The sequence below is a fragment of the Anopheles merus genome, chromosome 3L (genome assembly GCF_017562075.2).
Source record: "Anopheles merus strain MAF chromosome 3L, AmerM5.1, whole genome shotgun sequence".
NCBI classification, from domain to species: Eukaryota; Metazoa; Arthropoda; class Insecta; order Diptera; family Culicidae; genus Anopheles; species Anopheles merus.
In genome coordinates, this window is record NC_054085.1 from 36,079,562 (window position 1) to 36,099,011 (window position 19,450).

At 46.3% G+C, this 19,450-nt stretch overlaps 2 protein-coding genes and 2 non-coding genes across 7 annotated transcripts in view; 3 read left to right on the forward strand and 1 right to left on the reverse strand.

Annotated features, from left to right (window-relative positions):
* LOC121600499 (phosphatidylserine synthase) overlaps positions 1 to 19,450 on the forward strand; it is a 20,281-nt gene continuing 831 nt past the window's right edge. The window contains exons 1-8 of one of the 4 annotated variants that reach the window (XM_041929150.1): positions 4 to 1,056; positions 1,795 to 2,053; positions 2,132 to 2,584; positions 2,652 to 2,987; positions 3,065 to 3,149; positions 6,603 to 6,698; positions 9,036 to 9,203; positions 9,266 to 9,656. In XM_041929150.1, the coding sequence (XP_041785084.1) occupies positions 818 to 1,056; positions 1,795 to 2,053; positions 2,132 to 2,584; positions 2,652 to 2,987; positions 3,065 to 3,149; positions 6,603 to 6,698; positions 9,036 to 9,058 (1,491 nt within the window). In that variant the 5' untranslated portion in view covers positions 4 to 817 and the 3' untranslated portion in view covers positions 9,059 to 9,203; positions 9,266 to 9,656. Of the gene's footprint in view, positions 1,057 to 1,794; positions 2,054 to 2,131; positions 2,585 to 2,651; positions 2,988 to 3,064; positions 3,150 to 6,602; positions 9,204 to 9,265; positions 9,657 to 19,450 lie in introns of those variants that run through there. The other 3 variants (XM_041929152.1, XM_041929151.1, XM_041929149.1) reach the window with 3 other exon arrangements.
* On the forward strand, positions 6,209 to 6,379 carry LOC121600698. Its single transcript, XR_006005867.1, has one exon. It is a non-coding gene; the product is annotated as a U11 spliceosomal RNA (small nuclear RNA).
* Positions 16,184 to 18,716, forward strand: LOC121600498 (trichohyalin-like). The gene has a single exon (XM_041929148.1). The coding sequence runs from the start codon at positions 16,596 to 16,598 to the stop codon at positions 18,447 to 18,449; it is 1,854 nt and encodes a 617-aa protein (XP_041785082.1). The 5' UTR covers positions 16,184 to 16,595; the 3' UTR covers positions 18,450 to 18,716.
* On the reverse strand, positions 19,319 to 19,391 carry Trnav-cac. Its single transcript has one exon. It is a non-coding gene; the product is annotated as a tRNA-Val (tRNA).

The window sequence follows — 19,450 nt, forward strand, 5'->3', positions numbered from 1 at the left end:
GAGCTGCCTCCACTAGTGCACAAAGCAAACCTTGCGCTGCACTGTCAAACGCTCTTGCCGCCCTAGTACAATTAAAACACACTGTGAGCCAACCCGCCAGCAAACTTCACTCAAAAGCTGAAGGGCTGTCATGTGCTGTCCGCTCTCTGATGTAATCAGCGGCGGTGAGATTAAATTCATATCTCAATAAATTTCCAACCGAGAAACATCGTGCGGTCCCGCAAAACACGCGCTGTGAGCAAGAAGGAAAAAAAACGTTCTGCTGAAAATTGCACTCGTGGTGATAGTTCAGCGAAAAGCACAAACAACGTGCGGAGATGTGGAGTTCTGTGATACAAAGTGCAAAAAAACACGTGCCGTAAATGCAACCTCTTGCATCCGAAGAAACCTGCCCGGAACAACTTTCATCTTCTGCGCCCGGGTCCAAGTGACCACACGCAGTCGGAGAAGACCCCGTACGCGAGCCTATGCTGCTGCTGGGTGAATCGATTTTAATTCAATTAAGACAAAGCAAGCGCCGACCTGCTACAGTGAGCCCCCGAACCCATTCGTTCGCAGTGCTGCGTTCTTAATCGTTTGCTAGCCGAGGTAGTGTACAGTTCACAGCACCACAGCGCGGTAGTGCCGGCTGGTGTCGGAAGTTATTTGCCTGCTACCGAAGGAAACACAAATATATCAGCTTCCGGTGAGAAACAGACACACACACACACACGCGCGTATACACGCAAGGCTGGCCGAGAACGCGGAACCAACAGCAGCAGCTGCAGCAGAATCCTTCCCGGACGACGGTGTTATTGTGCTGAGGAGCCGCCGAAACATGAAGAAGCGCGGCGGCAGTCCACAGCCCGCTCCGCCGCCCCGGCCGGCCACGGCGGACGGTGGCATTGGCAGTGAATCGCTGCTGCACGCCTCGCAGCACACGATGGCGGTCAACGAGTTTAAGTTCATTAACGAACGGCCGGTCGACGATATCTCGCTCAACTTCTTCTACAAACCGCACACGATCACGCTGCTGGCCGTGTCGATATTCGGCGTGATGTACTTTGCCTTCGTCCGGTAAGTAGTGTTGGGTCCGGGTTTTTTTTTTGGTGATAGGAAGGGACACACACACACACACACAATATCCCCGGGCACATAATTTTCTTCATAATCGTATGTCACCCTAGTGTGGCGCGCACGCTACGCAAAGGCTAAGGGGAACTAGTAAGGGCATAATTTAATTTTGCTTTCACGCCAGAACTTCCATTTGATGTGTGCACTATTCCGAGGGCCCGGTGTACTTTGATACCTACCATGACTTCTTTAGGGGTCATGTGAAAATGGAGAGGTTTTTTTTCGGAGGGCGAAGCAAACGCTTGTTAGGTAACCGCAACGTGCTCACACAGATTGCTAGATCCGCGCAGCAGCTTAGCAGAGAGCAAAAGTATTGGATGCACAAAAAAGTCACATATTTGTTAAAGTAAAGCCAAAAAGTAGTTATTTTTTATAGGAGTCATGAGAAGCGGTTTCTTTTTACCTTCCTCGAGGCGTCCCTGATCAGGTCGCGATAGTGTCACATGTTTCAGATTGTTTCCTTTGCTTGATGTTAACAAGAACCGTTCCGAAACACGTTGACATTATCGGTGGATCGATCTGGAACCTTTGATACAGTTCCATTGAAGACTATTAGAAGTTTCGTGTTTTTTTTAATAACCTAAAATGAAATAAGTTCAGCCACTTTTGCCATTTTCACACTCAAAAAACATTAAAAAAAGCTACATATCTTATCATACTCCGTTTCCCTTGCTTTTCCAGTGATCAGTCCGATATACAGGAAAACATTTGGGCCGGCATGGTTTGCGTCATATTCTTCTTCCTGATCATCTCCGTGCTAGCGTTCCCGAACGGTCCGTTCACGCGCCCCCACCCGGTGGTGTGGCGAATGCTGTTCGGCCTCTCGGTGCTCTACCTGATGCTGCTACAGTTTCTAATGTTCCAGGACTATAAATCAATTATGGGAATTTTCTACTGGTTCGATCCGAAGCTGCGAGATTTCCACATCGACATGGAGAAGGTGAGTGTTTGCCGCAATTAAGCTTGCTTTGGAGAATTTCCACTGACTGTCTACTGGTGCTTTCTTCCCACGATCCAGCAATATGCCGCCAACTGTTCGGACATGTCGTTCGAGCGCATCTGGTCCCACGTGGACGTGTTTGCCTGGGGCCACTTTCTGGGCTGGGCCTTCAAGGCGGTGCTGATCCGCCACATGGGCATCCTGTGGGCCATCTCGGTGATGTGGGAAATTACGGAAATCACGTTCGCCCATCTGCTGCCCAACTTTGCCGAATGCTGGTGGGACGCGCTGATACTGGATGTGCTGGTGTGCAATGGGTTCGGCATCTGGTGCGGGCTGAAGATCTGCAAGCTGCTGGAGATGCGCGAGTACAAGTGGGCCAGCATACGGGACATTTCCTCGACGACGGGCAAGCTGAAGCGGGCGGTGCTGCAGTTTACGCCCGAAAGCTGGGCACCGGTACGGTGGCTCGACCCGAAGTGTACCTATATGCGGTTCTTTGCCGTCAGTCAGCTTGTTTTGCTGTGGCAGGTTAGGTTCGCTGTGTTCCAATTTGGAAGAACTTTATAATGACATGTCGCATTCTCTTTATTTTTAGCTAACTGAATTAAACACGTTCTTCCTGAAGCACATCTTTGAAATGCCTCCTTCACACCCGGTGGTCATCGGTCGGTTGGTTTTTGTCGGACTTTTCACGGCGCCCTCGGTCCGGCAGTACTACATCTACGTCACGGACACGCGCTGCAAGCGCCTGGGCACACAGTGCTGGGTGTACATCGCCATCCTGGTGTCGGAGGCAATACTGTGCATCAAAAACGGCAAGGAGCTGTTCGAACGCACCCAGGTCAAGAACATCGTCGTGTGGCTAATCATACAGGCCGTACTGTCGGTGCTGTTTGTGTACGGTTGCATGCTGTGGCACCGATACGTTGAGGTAAGCGATCGAATTCGAAAACGAAGCGTTCTACTAAACACTAACCATCGCGACACGACTCTCGGTACACATTGCAGGAAGATGATTCACGAGACGGATCTCCGGTGAAGCAGGTCAACCGCACGTTCAAAGATTCGGCCATCGTATCGGGCGACTCGAAAGGTACGTAATCGGGGAAAAGAAGGGTCATGATTATTGCTCTTGCGCTTCGCTCACACCACCACGCCACTCGCTTTATCAAAGTCCAGCTGACCGGCGTCGATCGACTCCCGGGTCGAATCCGGTTTTTGAATCACCCCATGTAACATTGTGCGAGCTTGTTGTTTACTACCACCTCCCGTGAGTGTGTGATTGCTATGCGGAACTTCTTCATACGCGCATGCAAAAAAGCAGTGTGAGAGCGTCCCTTATCGCGCGACTAACCCGACTGGCTTCGTCTGGCCGATAAGTGCCAGCTCCAAATATAACTCTAGCGCGCCAAATCAGGGCTTATCGCGGACGCTACTCTCTTTCTCTCGTTCGCCGATTGGTAGTGCGCGCTCGAACAACGCTGTCACGCCACTCCGGGTGGCGCGCGATCCTTATCATGTCTCTCCAGTGGGTGAGCAACGGTGCGCGTTCGCGGTTTACGCACGTGTAGCGCATGTGTCGCTGGACGCGGATATTGATCCCCCGACAAGGAAGGGCTAGGAGGGAGAATTCAACGCACGCAAACACCAACACGCTGACCCATCTGCTGGTTACAGTGAGGAGAGTTGTGCACCCGGTTCGTTTCGTTATCCATATTTCTGTTTTGCTGCATCACGCAATGCCAATATAAAATTATATCTGTCACGCGCGCACGCTCGCTATACCCAAAATCTATATGCGTATCTACATATCACCAATCACCAACCTCTCTCTTTGCTCCCGCCATTCCATCGGAAGGACCGGAATATTACGTGCATCCCATGTTTGTGGCACATGCCCGCGGAAAGCTGAGAATGGTCGACATAAACAGCCCTAGCTATGATATCAAAATTAAAATCGTGTGAAGCTGCACGCCCAGCTAGGACGGGCACACACACACACGGCAGCAGCAGTAGCAGCAGCAACTGACGGTCCGCTGCGCTCCCCCTTAAAAAACCAGGCAATCGATAATCGTCCGTACTAAAATATGTCCGCGCGCGCTTGCAGCACCTTGTGTACGAGAATCAAACCGAAGCAGTATTGATGCGATGTGATAATAATGTTTATAGGTTTAGGCAATCGAACAAAGTGAAAGAGGCTTAAAGTGCTTTGTAGGCTAGGAGAAAACAGTTCAAAAATGAGCACCAATTTTCTAGTGTGATCAATGTGCCAAATTGCATTCCCATGTTCGCTTGCTTCTTGTGTACTTGGAGGTGTATTTTATTTCTATTTCATCCTCGCTAAACGTTTCACCGCTTCATGCTGCATTTGTTTCGGTTTATGTTTGCGCGCGCGCTGTTTACGTTCCAAGCGCATTCGTTATGTTAGCTTTTTGCCGTTTAAATAGCCGTTACATTTACGTTTTTGCTTGCCAATGTTTGCACTGGTTAAATATGGGTGAACCTTATACAGCAATTATCCGCAGTACGCGATACTCGATATACGCGAATTCGCAGTACGCGATTCCTCTAAATTTGACAGCTCCAAGTGTTTTTTGCAAATATTTTAATTTTTTGAAATATGTTATGCTCTTTTTGAATTTCTTTAATGTTCTTAATGCATTTTGGATTAAATTTGTGCAAAAGATACCTATTGTATAACAAAAAACTTTAATGCAAAACTCTGAGGCGATATATTTCAACCCTCGAACCGATAGTGTAAACTATTTTTCCATAGGAATCCGCTATACGCGAAAACTCGAGATACGCTATTGCGCTCGGTCCCGTACGATAGCGTATATCGGATAATGACTGTACTACTAATGATTAGGTTTCAGGTTTAACAAAAAAAACCCCTTCGCTCTACGATTGAAATGTGTACAAGGTTATTTTAATAATTGATTGTACGCAAACAAAAATGGCCAGAAAGGATTGCTTTCGTACGTGTGTAACCACGAGCCAGACACACAAGGTGAATAGTCAATCATCTGTCGTGTCGAACACAAGGTTCTTCTACTGCTCCTGCTATTTGGCACGTTGCCGAATGTTGAGCTTTTGTTTCCGTGGGAGAAATTAGCATATCAAAAACCGCACAGAAAGAACCCAGAGCCGTGGTGGTGGGTCTCGAAAGGGTCAGATTTTTTGTATTATTTTTCTCCCTCGCCATCCAACCAGTATCCTAAATTGAGCTAAATAATGCCGCCCATCGATAGCGTGTTTGATATAAAACACACGGAACACGGTTTTCATTGCTGTGCCTTACATTATCAAACCGCGTGGAGGAGCGAATCGCGTGCAATGGAGTGTATAATTTAGGGCAAATTTTCACTGGCAAAGGCTTATCGTTCGGTGCTGTAGGTAAACTTGGCAAACGTGGTTCACCCAGCACGCATTTTTACGCTGCACGTATATTTAGACTTTTCTATCCAGGGGATGTAGCCGTCTAGAATAAGGGGTTTAAATAGAATATCATTTAATCGTATTTTTAGCATTCAGTTTCAAACATATTCTAACTGGTTTTCGGTTTTTTTTAAAGAAAAGAGCTTGAGCTGCATATATCTAAGCCGATGATACAAACGTTTATTATACTCATTGTGGAATAAGCAGGAATTTAAAAGAATGTCGAAACCAGCTGCGTTTTTTTAAATAATCTGTGGCATGCTGCTCTAAAATAGCGCTTGCTTGCTTAGCTAAATTTGTAGCTAAAATATATATTATCCCAAATATTGGAATTATTTTGGCTACTTTTAAATAAACCAAATCTGGTTCTTAAAATTCATTTGAAATGTAACCCCAAAAATAACCTAAAATATGATTCTCTTCTAATTTTTTTGTTATTCAAAAGGATTTTTTTCAACAATTAAAAAAAATCAATTTAAATTTTATAAATTAAGCCTTCTTTATGAAGAATTGTCTATAAAGTTATTAAATGAAAATATTAAATCTGCATCAATAAGAAGATAATTAGCCCGCCGCATAGTCGTCACTCGGGAGCATCATCTAACGCTGAAGCGCCCGCCAGTGCCTGCGTACATAAATAGATGTTATGCATCGCTAGCGCAGCATGTTGCGCGTTAGTATGGTAAGGGTTGTGTGTCGTGCGTGCGGGTTCAATAAAAGGGTGCTTGCTTTTCTACGCTTTTGTATGGCACATCTGTGCGGCGCCGAGCTCGGTTGAGTCCGGCCAGGTGTCCGTACCGGTGGGGTATGGCTATCAAGACATATCCAGCACGTAATTTTTGACCCCGGAAGGCAGTTGACTCGCACCTCTGCGTCGACGCCTTCGACTCTCTTGCACACGAAATGCTGGCTGCTGTATCCTTCCCCCTGTGTGTGTTACCACCTCTCAGCCCTTCATGGTTCTACTGCTCTGCTCCGTACGACTCTCATCCATTGTGTCAGATCACATTGCTACCGAAAATTGGCAACAAAAACACCGCTTACGTTCGATATATCCTATTCTATTCCTCTTCTTTTCTTGTTTTTTTTTTCTTTCTCTAAACTATAGGAATCAAGGGTGGTTCTTCCTCGGCCAAAAGCTCACCCCACTCTACGCCCACCAAAAAAGTTCGATCTCAGCAGCAAGGGAGCAGTATTCCGCTAGGTACAGCCGGCAAGTCAGTCCGCGAACATGTTGAGTAAATAGAGTTCGAGGTGCAAAACTAAGCGCGCACTGCTCGCCAGGGAATAGCTTTCCTTACACCACTTTCACGTTTCCCGTTTAACCAGCAGTTACACTAGTTCGTTCGTACGCTGCATGCTTGCTGCAGCATGCGAACCATTTTTAATACCTCCTTTCCGAATCCTACTTGCTTGTTAATCCATTTCTAAACTATCTATTCGCTAAAAGAATTGCAATACGTAGGAAGAAGGCGTAGACTGTAAGATGTGTGTACCATCTTTCTTTCGGGTTTTGTTTTTAAACATACACACAACTGTTCGAAACCAAATAGAGCTTGGCACAGGGAAGTAGAAAAATCATACAGACGCTCGAAGGAGCTCGGCTGGAGTTGGCACTCCTTAGCGCTTGGGTCAAACCAACAGCCAGCGCCCGAAATACTCTTACCATGCTCTGCTTAGTATGTTAGTTCTCGTTTGTTTTAGGTTATTGTGCCTGGTTTTTGTTTGTTTGTTTAGCTAGTTATGTTTGAAAATTATAAAAAAAAATGCTTCCCTGCCCTGCTACTGTTGCATATTCCTTGCGTATGTCTGCTCCCCACCCAGAGGTAAACGGTGTAACACTGTTTACCTGTTGCTTGTTTTTAGGCGTAGTTAACAATCTATCAGTGCACACCATCGACAAATCTTACCGAATTCTATCGTTTTCTCTATCACCCGCTGTCGAGATACATGCTATTAGACAAACACTAACAAGTCGACTGCAAAAGTGCAAACCGGAGAGTTCCGAGTTAAAGGCTGAATGAAATGTAGTTTTTACCAAACACGTTGTAGGGCGTGCAGGTGTGTTAGCTAGGGATTTGTGACTCAAATCTTAAGACGGCGATGTGATTGTTACAGCTGATAGAGAGGTAGTGATAGTAGCAATAGACCAAACAGCAGCAGTCATACCGAAGACGACAACCGTTTCCTCCGACAAAGACGCTATGTGTTTTTGTGTTATTGTAAAAGACACTGTGTGTGTGTGTGGTATATGTTCCCAAATGCGATGGGAATACCTATTATACGCAGACTCGCAACGACACTCTGATGCAGCCGTACAAATTGTATTGCGAATAATTAAATGTAATAAATGAAGAAACAACAGAGAGACTACAACAGGAAGAGGGAGAGCATTTGCCACCGCGTTTGTGGCAAGTAACAATTAAGAAAAGAAAAGGTGGTTATATGCTGCTCCGGATCTAGTACAACAAACTGCGGCTTGAAGAGGTAGTAATTGTCGGAAGGGATCTGTTCAGTTTGTAGAGGATTGAAACATCCGCAAGCTTCCTATTTTATTTATATAGGCCGTGCGCTATGGAGTACTGTACAAAAACGCTGGTACATAAGCGAACCACAAGCGTGCTAGTTTACCTTACTATTTGAACTGTATTGTAAGCCCTTTGTGCATCCAGGGTATCCAAATTCTCGATCATATGCGCTTCGCTGAAAGAATGATTCGACGTGATCGCCATTATACGCCTTGCTGTACACACCTTAATGAAAACGGTACATTATTTATCTACATATCTTTCTTCCACAACATACAGCTATAGACGGAAAGCAATTTTATAACGTTTCAAATCTAACCGTATTCAACTGTCGCGCGTTCGGTTCTACTCTTAAGACTTTGCGCGAGTAGGTAGTTGCGCGCAATATCTCAATTTGAAACTGAAAATCGATCCGAGCAGATGGTAGGAGCTAATGTGTGGAACGTTCTGTCCTTGCGTTACTTTATAGGCAAAAATCTCTCTAGTCAGTAAGAAGAAAAGGAAAGAAAGAATGTTTGGAGCAGTTGACTACACTGTCACGGTATATAGAATGTAAGATAGTTTTACCAAATGTTACTGTCATGCGTTACAGCAAAACAAATCCCATCCGCACGGTCGCGTCAAAGTTTGAAGGGGTATAGCTTCTTTAAGCTCTTTTGATCAAACGATGGATCCAGCTGTAGGTAGAGCGTGACAGTAATGAGGCGCAAAGCCACAGAAAGTTTATTTTAAGTAGGTTTTTGTTTGGAAGTAATGTACTACGCTGGGTACCGGGAAACAGCCATCTGCTGCTATAAGTATAGTTTACGTTAATAATAGTTTCACGGTATGTTCTTCGCTGGAAAGAACGCTGGAACGGCAGAATATGCAAATAATTAAACCAAAAAACATTTAAAAAAACACAGACACACAGGCAAATGTAGGATTAAGATATAGTTATTAGTAAATGAATGTGTTGTGTGGTTGCAATTGTTTTCTATACATGATCCCATTTTTTATTTGTTTTACAACAGGAATGGAAAACGAATTACAATGAATTCAATAAGAAACACTATGTTAAGATGGCGATGGTGATGATTTACTGAAAATGACATGATGACGATCGAAATGAATCCTAACCAGTAGCAGGTAGTAGTCGCAAGATACGTCCACAGAAACACTAGTGCAACGATTTTTGAACGGTAAATATAAAAATGTATTTCAATTCGTCTCTTGTACAAACATATTTATCTTTGATCCACAGGAATACTGTTAAATGATCGAGCTAGCTAGAACCATTAATTCTTCCAGAAACTTTTCGGCATTGTTCCAACCTTCCGCCTGCACGAACTGTGTGACGGTCGTGTTTGATGTTTTACTTGATGAATAATTAAGAATGCTCAGTATTCTGGGCAAATCACGCTCATCAGTTTCATCCAGCGGGTGCTCCAGTTCGTACTCCAGCAGTGCCTTCAAGAGTTCGTAATCATTGCAGTTCAATGATGATAGCACAAGATCGTAGTCATCGTGCCATGTAATTCCACGAATATTGTGTTTAGTCGCATGATGCAGCAAACATTTCACATATGCAATATTTTTCTCCATCAAAGCTATCCAAAGGGGTGGCTTTGTATTGCCATGTAATGTCAAATCAGGTTCGTACTCCAATATCAACTCCAGCACTTCTGTGGTGTTCTCCAATATAGCATAATGCAGCAGTGTGTAGCCCTGGGTGCTCACTATATTTACCGAGCCAGGATCATAGTCGAGTAGCATTTTGATCACTTGCGTCGGGCGTTGATAACTTGCGCGCAAAGCCACGTGTGCCGCTGTTTCTCCACTGCTGCTCAGTACTCTCACATCCACCTTGCAGGCCAGCAAACGTTGAATTATATCGCACCGGCCACTCCTTGCGGCGTGATGTATCATTCGTTCGCCACTAGTTTCGCCATCGTCAAATTCCAGTACGGAAGCCCCGTCACTGTTCCGTAGATCACGCCTAATACACTCGTCGAACAGATATCGAGCAATAGCAAAATCACGTGAACATAGTAAGGAAAGGTGTATGGCACTCACACCGTTTATTCCCAATAGCAACGGGTTGGCATCGTTTTCAACTAACAGTTGAACTATCTCCAGCTTTTCGTTATTGAAGCAACAGTGTAGTGAGGGGGTACCGTCGAACCCAGCTGGTGCATTTGTCATAACACCGAGGTCAACCTTGGTTCCCGGTGGATCGACACTGTTAATGAAACAAACATCCGCCACTCGGCAAAAATAGTGTTTAGTGCCGTCCATTGATTTGAATTGTGCGAAAACCGCTGTGCTTTGTCTGAGTTCTTCCTTGGAGAACTTAAGTAAATCTTTTAGACTGTCATCCAGGGAGTTTGGATTGCTCAACGACAATGTACCGCTTTCAGGATATTTAATGCTGACATTAATCGTGGTTAATACATTGAAAGTGACTGATACAGATGCACTATCGAGCGTGAAATCGTGCCAAACCATGTTCGTCAAATATGCACATTTTTGTAAAGCGGAATATGCACTATCATACATAGAGATTCTATTGCTATGCTCCGATGGTACCTGTTCGTCCCCCGCGCACGAATACGGTGTATCTCGTTCGACGATAATCCTGTGCAACGTTCCTACTCTATCGATCGTGCGCAATTGACGTGCCCAGTTGAGCAGGCTTTCAACCATTGCCGTGTTGCCATCTGCAACAGCGCTACCCAATGGCGTTTTTTGGTATGGCTCTCCCTCCAGAAAAGCAACCATCTTCCAACGCTGTAGCATATTCAACGGCAATCCAAAGCGATCTTTCTCATTTTTTGTTACAATCACATCTAGATTTTTCACCCGCTTCGCGATCATTTCCAACGCATCCCTATTACGACTTTCTACTATCGTCACCAGCACCGATGAACTGTCAATCCAGTCAAAGCCCATCTTTTCGAGCGCTCGTACCGTCCTCCCAGCTGTATGCCCATATTGCACAGTTACAGCAAATGGATGTGGCGCCTCACGCAGGAAGGCATCGCGTTTGACTGAGCTGATTTGTTGGAGTATGCGAGCCTGGTCAAACTTCACCAGCTGAAGCAGTGTACAATTTTTATTGCTCAAATGGCCAGGGAAAGGCGTATCGACCGGAATATCTGGATACTTCTGCAGCAACAGCTCCACACACGACCAGTGCTGGCCATCTGCTGCTAAAAATATAATGCTGGCAATATCCGAAGAGTTCGTCAAAGGACAAATTGTTAGTAGATGCTGCAAAACATGCATCCTTCCCCTTTTTGCGGCCAGTTGGTGGCATATATATGTTTTCAGCGTTAGAAATTGTGAGAACGCTTGTTTTAGCATGTAGAGTGCAGCTTCATCATTTCTCATATCAGTTGCAAATTGGAATATTTGTTCGAATTGGTTTACATCGATATCCATTCTACCCATTGCATCAGTAAAGAAGTCTTGCCTGTGTAAAATTACAGCGATTGACACTGCATTTTGATTTAGTACGGGTGTGTGCGGTAGTAACATATTTGCTATCGTTCGTTTACAGTAACTCATAGCAACACAGAGGAGATCCACATTGTTAGTATCTTCTGGACTGCTGAACATACCGAAATGAGGCAACATCTCACGAACACTTCGCTCATTGCCGTTTACTATACACTCTATCAAAATTTGACGTCTTTTGGCGACATTGGCCTGGTTTACGAACCATTCCGTGCGCAGCAGGTTGGCCATCAGATCCGGCCAACAAGCGAGTTTACCCGGTAGCTCAGAGCTTTCACTCTCGACCCATCGTTCGAATGCTGCCGGATAGTCGCCTAAGCGTAGAGCCTTGTTCAGTTGATACGATGGGCTTTCAAGTGCTTCCATATATCGTGCAAAATATCGGTTCAAATATCTTAAAACCTGCACATCAAAACGGCAAACATTTCCCAGCTCGATAAGCGGTAAACTATCGCTTGGACAACAGAGAGCATTTGGAGAGCAACAGAATCGACTTTTTAACTCACCACCATCCCGCACAGCGAAATGTATCTGCCGTACGTCTCGCGTTTGGATTGCGGTCAACAATCCTTCCTGCACTCCTTGCCACCGCCTTGTATCTTCAAAAGATGGAAACTTGCTTGGCGCTGTGTTCGGGTCTGTCGCGCATTTTGTATCAAACAGGTGTACCTTCGTGGTGGCAAACACAAGAGCGTTAATTATGATTTTTACCTTCGAGCTGTAGGTTAATAGATCGTAGGACAGTACGTCGTGGGCCAAATAGTTCCGGTAGTTCCTCCCCTGGATCATGGGAATGGAATGTTTCATGTAGTGAAAACTGTCGCCAAAGTATTGTACTGCTATCAGCATCTCGCAAAGATCCAGCTGAATCTTCATCAATGCAACTAATGTACGTGTCGGAAAATTACCACACTCAACAGCGACTAAACCATCAACAGTGTGCAGCTGGCGTTCTTCTAGTATGGCGAGCAATGTGTTGCGCGTATCATCGTAATACTGCTGCAGCACCTCTTGATCCTTGCTCAGCAGCTGTCTGGCCAATCGCTCGTTCCATGCGATCTTGTGCTGTTTGCAGAACGCTGTCAGCACCTTCCATTTGCTATCCAAGTAGAACACGTTGTTGTAGTAAGGCTTCAGACGGGCGCACAGTGATTGCAACGCTTCTTCATCGAGCTTGTCCGCTAGTCCCAGTTCCTGTGCCAGCTGTCGTGTTTGCGCCAGACTGTCGAACTCTTGCGAGCAATCAAACTCACAGACAGCACTGCGCAGCAGATGCGAAAACGTGCAAGGAAAGTAATCGAGTGTTTGGCGTGCTTCTTTCGAATCTACGCAAGATAAATTCACGTGAATGTTGCGCCAGTTGGAGCGCCATCGACTATAGATCCTCTTTACAACCGACAACTTGTAAAGAAACCAGTCAAGCATTCGTTTCACCGACGGTAGATCGTCGCTGCAGTAACCAAGGGAAGCTACGGCGGAAAGTTGTAGATCATTGGTAGCATTTAAGAAATCGCCAATTTCATCGACGATGACACACTTAGTCTCTACATCATTTCGCCACAACTCATATTCCCGCATGTTGCGGATGGATTCTTTCTTCGCTTCCTCTGTGAAAGTGGCTTTTATGTTTTGGAAACATTGTTTCACCTCTTCGTATTGTTTCTGCTGGCTCGCTTCTAGCTCCTTGTTATGGCTGGCATAGCGGGCTAGCGATTGAAATAACTCAAACGACTGGCATGATCGTAACTGCCCATAGAACGAATACTTGATATCGGCGACCAACACGATGTACAGCAGCTGGAATACAATTCTGATTGGACCAAACTTGGAGTAAAACTCTTTGCACAGCTTTCGATCGTCAACGTATGGTGCGAGAAGCCGGTGTAGCGGGACGCCGTGCGAAAACATTTCCCGCAGTGACTTGTTTTGCTTGACAAAGTGTGGTGTTACAATCGCTTTCATCACGTCTTGTATCTTGCCGGGCAGATTGGCTGAGTTTGTGGTATTTTTCAACGCTTCTCCCAGCGTTTGCATGACACCCTGCATGCACATGATGTCAGTGTGCGTGCTCTCGTTTTCCAACGGTTTTATTTGCGCACTATAACGAAGCATCTTCCGCAGCGAGTAGAACTGCTTGGTTTTGGCGTAACACTTGAGCAGCTTACGCTTGATGCGACGATCCTTGAATCGCATCAGATGGTGAAGCTTAAATGCTTCTTCCGCGATCAGCTCTGGCAGTATGGACTCGGTAGTGCGCCCTTTTCTCCACTCACTTGTCAATCTGGTAACCACATTCTGTGGATGGGATACTGGAGGCAACCGGATGCGTATCTGCTCGATGATTAGCTGTTTGGATTTGGTTTTAAACTCGTTCAACTCGTCCATTCTTTGTTCGGTCCACGCTGGATCTATTTTTCTCACCCTCTCCGCCATTTCCTTGATCAATCTGTCCGCATTGGTAGGCCACAACATCGCTCGCTTATTCTCCAACAGTTTCGTTAGGTGGTTTTTATGCGGGATTACGGCATTCGCTACCTTGCTCATCATGTCCAAAACGATGGCCTCCTTCTGGGAGAATATTTCTATTTCGAACGGCTTTGCTACCGCAAACAGATCCGAGTGCATCGTCTCTAGAAAATCTTTGGCGATCGTGAGTTGATCGGTAATCATGCGTACAACATCAATCACCAAGCGCTTGGTCACCAACAGCCGGTACTCGGGAACACTATCCGTATGTATTGAAACAAAGATTGCCACACAAAACAGTGCCTCTGACATTGGCAGGTGGGCCAGGAATTGGTTGTGCTTGAGGAAGTAACAGTGGTTGTGCCACGCTTGCAATTGGTGGAGCAACGTATCGTCTATATCGGTGTAGAGGCCTGTGTCATACTTTTCGCTGATCACACTCCAACACTCGCGTACGACCTTCATGTGCTGCTTCCATTCGTTGGGATCCTTCACCCCGGACCAATCACCCGACAGATGCTCAAACCCAAAGGCGGACAGTTTCCACATCACGTACACTCGAACATTCGACGCCAGACTAAACTGCTTCATAGTCAACTGCATCAACGCACTGGTCAGATGCTGGAACTCCTCCATTCTCTCATAGCGCTGCATCGCTAGAAACGTTTTAACAATCGGCAAAGAATTGTGACGCATTATCTTGTAGCAAGCGGTACCGCCATCCGCTTCGGCTATTTCTATTTTTTGTATTAGCGCTCTCACCAGCTCATCGTCGCCAAGGGCTAAAGCACACTGCAGCACGGTATGCCCTTCTCTATCCACCACGGTGCTATCGAACCACTCGCTCGCGTACAATCGGCGCACCATAGTGAGGTCTCGCGAGCTTCCGGCGAGCTTTTTCACGCACAAATGCAACGGTGATGCGCCATATTCCTTATCAAACTCCAACACAGTATCCAGAGTCACCTGCTCTACGCAGCTCTCCATCAAATCCAAGTCATTCTTGTCAATGGCAAGGAACATACTTTTCACCAAATCTTTGCACATGATCACTCAACTTAAGAACGTTGTTGATAACGAACCAAACTCTGCTCCGCTCTAAATGATTAAAACCCGACTTCTCACAAGCAACTAGTCGAGAGGTATCCGTGTTTTAGCATTTTATTTGCTTGATGAGACAATCTTGGGGAGGAATTCCCCTAACACGTTAGCAAATCTCCCAAATTTTGGGAGAAACGCTCTCAAACTATCGCAGAGATGTTGAAGGAAGGGTGTTCGATTCGGCAGTGACTCAAAGCTCAAAGCTCTCTAAGTTGAGACACGCAGCGGTGGAGATAGTGAGGAAGTTCTTAAAGCAACCCCTACTGACTAAAAGAGCGTAATTTACAGGCGAGGGGCACGTTCTACGTGTGCCACGCCGCTACGAACAGATCAAACTGAGCGCGCTGGCAGAAAGTGATCGCACAGATTGACAAAGGCGGCAAAAATTTGGCAAAAATCGGCAAAACATTGGTGGCCTCTATAATCTCACTTTTTGATAACGCACTCTACCACAACTAACCAAATCGACATGCTTTTTCGTTCTACCCAACAGATCAGTAAACTTGAGAGAGCGAGAAAGCATGTTGATTTTGTCACTTAAGTCGAGTCCCCAACACAGGGGGGAAACATAGTTGATAGAAAACCTGTTCTCTCTCATATTTCTTTTTTCATGAACGACTCGTTAATTCTCGCACACCGATGAGTTTCAAGCGCGTGAGTCTCATTCAACTTTGAAGGTGTTTGCGTGTGGTTTGTATAATACCGTAATTGTGAATATTCTTCAAAACAAAGCCTACAGCATCGTACAATTACCAATTGCAGGCCAGGACATCGATGGTGCGGTCTATCTCATCAATTCCTGGTGACCCCAGATGGTTTTCATGTTCATGGTCAACACAACCGCACAACGTGTGTGCCGCAATGTCTCCGCCATGCCCGCGTGGTGTTTAATCGAGTGAGGAAAAGCCGTACGCCGCTACCCGGTGTGACGTCATCGTAATGCAATTGGAAAGTAATCAATTGAGGGAGGATGATACATTTCTTATCAGGCGCGTGCCAGCCACCACCAGCACAGCGAGCGTTAAAGTCGTTTTTCTTTTATTTTCATCCCATTTTTATCCTATTCACACGTTTGAACCGTTGTGTTGCTGGTGATAGTGGGTTGTGGGATTGTGGTTTTTCTCACGACATGTCCCTGCTGTGGCGCATGCCAGCCGAGGAGTGTGACAACTTATCAATGAATTTCGTCGCCTCCGAACCGAACCGAGCACAGGGTCCCCATTCATCGTACCAGTGAAGTGTGAAATTGGAGTTTAAATGCAATTTTTCAAGCATCCTAATTCGATGGAATCGTTTGCGGGTGTTTTATATTGCTTTGTCAGCATCCTGCGTCGGACAGGATTCCTATAAAAGCAAGCTGTCGATGCTCTGGGGAGTGTCAGTTCCAACTGGAATGTGTAAGAGCACTAAGGGCACACACGCATCCCGATTAAGCTGCTGAAGTGTTGAACAAAACCTATCAAGTGTTGTGAATTTCCATCTTGAAGCGCAAAGTGTGAAAGCAAACGATGGTTAGTGCGAACGGATACGTGAAGATGGCGAAAAAGGGAACCATCTTCATGGTGGTTTGCATCGGGCTAGTTGCTACCGTGCAGAGTGTTGCCTCGCTGACCCAGGAACGCCGCAACCTGGCGTCCGAAGCGTGTACGGATGATGTCGGCGAAAGACAATACTATTCCGATCGACGTATCGATCGCTTGGATCAGGATCAGGAACAACGACTGCTGCTGTTTAATCGGGTCGACAGACAGGGAGTGGAGGAGGCGGCGGAGGGCCGGCGCATGAAAGTAGACCATCGCGGATTTGAGCGGTTCGTTGACGCTACTAGACGTGAAGAACTTTCAAACCGGGAGGCTACCGATCGTGTGCTGGTCGGGCGCGAGCGGCGTGAGGAGGGCGTGACTGTAACCAGGCGTGAAGCTGAACGACGTGAAAATCGACTTGACGAGCGTATGGAGAACCGTCGTACAGATCGCCGTGATGAAAGACTACAGGAACGCCTGGGAGAGGATCGGCGAAGAGAGGAACGCCGTGAGAACCTCCGAGAGGAACGTCGTGAAGATCGTCTTCTAGACCGTGAAGATAGGTTGGATGGACAACGGAAGGAACGCCGTGAGGATCTCCGAAACAACTATCGTGATGAACGACGAGAACAACAGGAACTTCGTGAAGATCGTCGTCAAGATCGCGATGAACAGCGGCGCCAGGATCGTCGTGAAGATAGGTTAGATGAACGACGAGAGGAACGTCGTGAGGAGCTTCGAAGCAACTACCGTGACGATGAACGACGAGAACGTCGAGAGAACCACCGAGATGAACGTCGTGAAGATAGACGACAAGACCGGCAAGAAGAGCGGCGCCAGGATCGTCGTGACGATAGGTTGGATGAACAGGAACGTCGTGAGGACCGCCGAGAGGAACGTCGTGAAGATCGCCGAGAAGACAGCATTGAAGACCAACGGAACAACCGCGATGAACGACGGGAGGAACGACGTGAAGAGCTCCGAGAGGGTCGCCGTCAAGAACGTAGAGAAGATCGTCGGGAGAATGGTCGAGAGGGCCGTCGCGAGGAAAGGATGGAGGACCGACGTCTAGAACGCCGTGTAGATGACCGAAGAAACAACCGGGAAGAACGTGGAGAGGACATGCGAGAAGAAGAACGACAGGCCGATCGTCGAGTTCGAGACAGGGAAGAACGTATGGACCAACTTCGCGAAAGCCGTCGCCAAGAGCAGTTAGATGATCGAAGACTGGAACGTCGCGAGGACATACGTGAGGAAGGTCGTCGTGAAGAACTCCGAGAGAGCTACAGGGATGAACGCCGTGAGGAGCGTCGTGAAGAACGTCGCGAGGAAGGCCTTCGTCGAGACGAACGTCGTGTAGACCCTGAGGACCGACTAGTCGCGCGTCGTGAAGATGAGCCTCGCCAGGAGCGTAGAGAACGCGCCGGAGAGGAGCGTCGAATTCGTCAGGAAGTGACCGATGAACGTCGTGCTGAACGCCGGGAAAACAATGAACGTGCCGAAGAAGCCGAACGACGTGAAACCCGTAGCGATAGACTGAACCAAGCTGGAGGCCGTTTTGATGCCCGTGATAATCGTTCTGAGCGTCGCATTGTACGTGAGTTGAAGCATATGGACGATATGACTCGTGGCGAGGACAAGCTGATGGCCGCCTTCCAGCAGGAAAATGCGTTCCTCTATCAGCTGATACAAACGGCAGCCCTCGTCGGTGTTGCTGGTTACTGGCTGCTGAAGGGTACGGGTGGAGCCAACACCGAAGGAGAAGAGCTGAAAAAGAAAGCAGCTCCTTGCTCCATGATGGAATCTTTCGGCAAGCTGCTTGCCGTTGGAAATGAGTAAAAATTACAACCTAATAATCTCTATCACACACTTATCACTCTATTATCCAGTGCATTTTAGACGTCAAAGAGTAGAGATGTGTACGGCAGCTCCTAACCAGAACACACAGGCATTAACACAGGATACACAACCACAGGCTTAACAGACAGTACAAACAAGCAAAGCAAAAGCACTATTATATCCTTACAAAGTAGTTCGATGTATACTAACCTTATCCGGGTCACTAACTAACCTTTGCAGTGCAAGAAAGGCAATAATGTAGAGCCCTCAAACATCAAGAAAATGCGTGTGAGGCATGTAAAAGAGTAGGTTCAGACAACAAAGAAGATGGAACAATATAAACAAATATTCTATCTAAAGCAATCAATATGATGCAGCAACCAGTTAAGTTGCTGTGTTACGAGCATCTCTAATGAACTTCAAATGCTCCAAATTGTGGTTATAGCTTCTTTGCAGAGTGTGTGAATCAATCGCAGCCATTCAATCCATCGGGCATCACACACACACTCCAACCTACGACCGACAACGACAACGGTGAATGAAAACCTGGAAAAGCAATTTGGGAGGATCTGTTGTGGGACGACGACAACGACGGAGAAATGTTATCAAAAAATCATGTGAACCTTATTTTCTTCCCCTATTCACAAGCTAACACATCCGCAAAACCCTGTGAAGGTTTTATAAATATCAACTGATAGAGATAGTATTTATTACTAGATGACACTTGGAGATACAATAAAACATAGATATCCTTGTGCAGCAAAAAAAAACGCGAGTGTTCTCTGATTGAATGGCGTAACAAGTAAATGAGAAAAACGGAAGAGATCAAAAACGACATTCGAAGAAAACAGGAGAGAAAAAAAAGTCACTGTTTCCGCCCGGGTTCGAACCGGGGACCTTCTGCGTGTGAAGCAGACGTGATAACCACTACACTACGGAAACACAGCTGAGAGGAGGCTGCTCAAAGCAGTACATAAATACGGTACAGTGACTGTGGTGTT

Bases quoted from the DNA above. Each gene is read 5' to 3' on its own strand.
- LOC121600498 (XM_041929148.1), top strand. From the start codon at position 16,596: ATGGTTAGTGCGAACGGATACGTGAAGATGGCGAAAAAGGGAACCATC.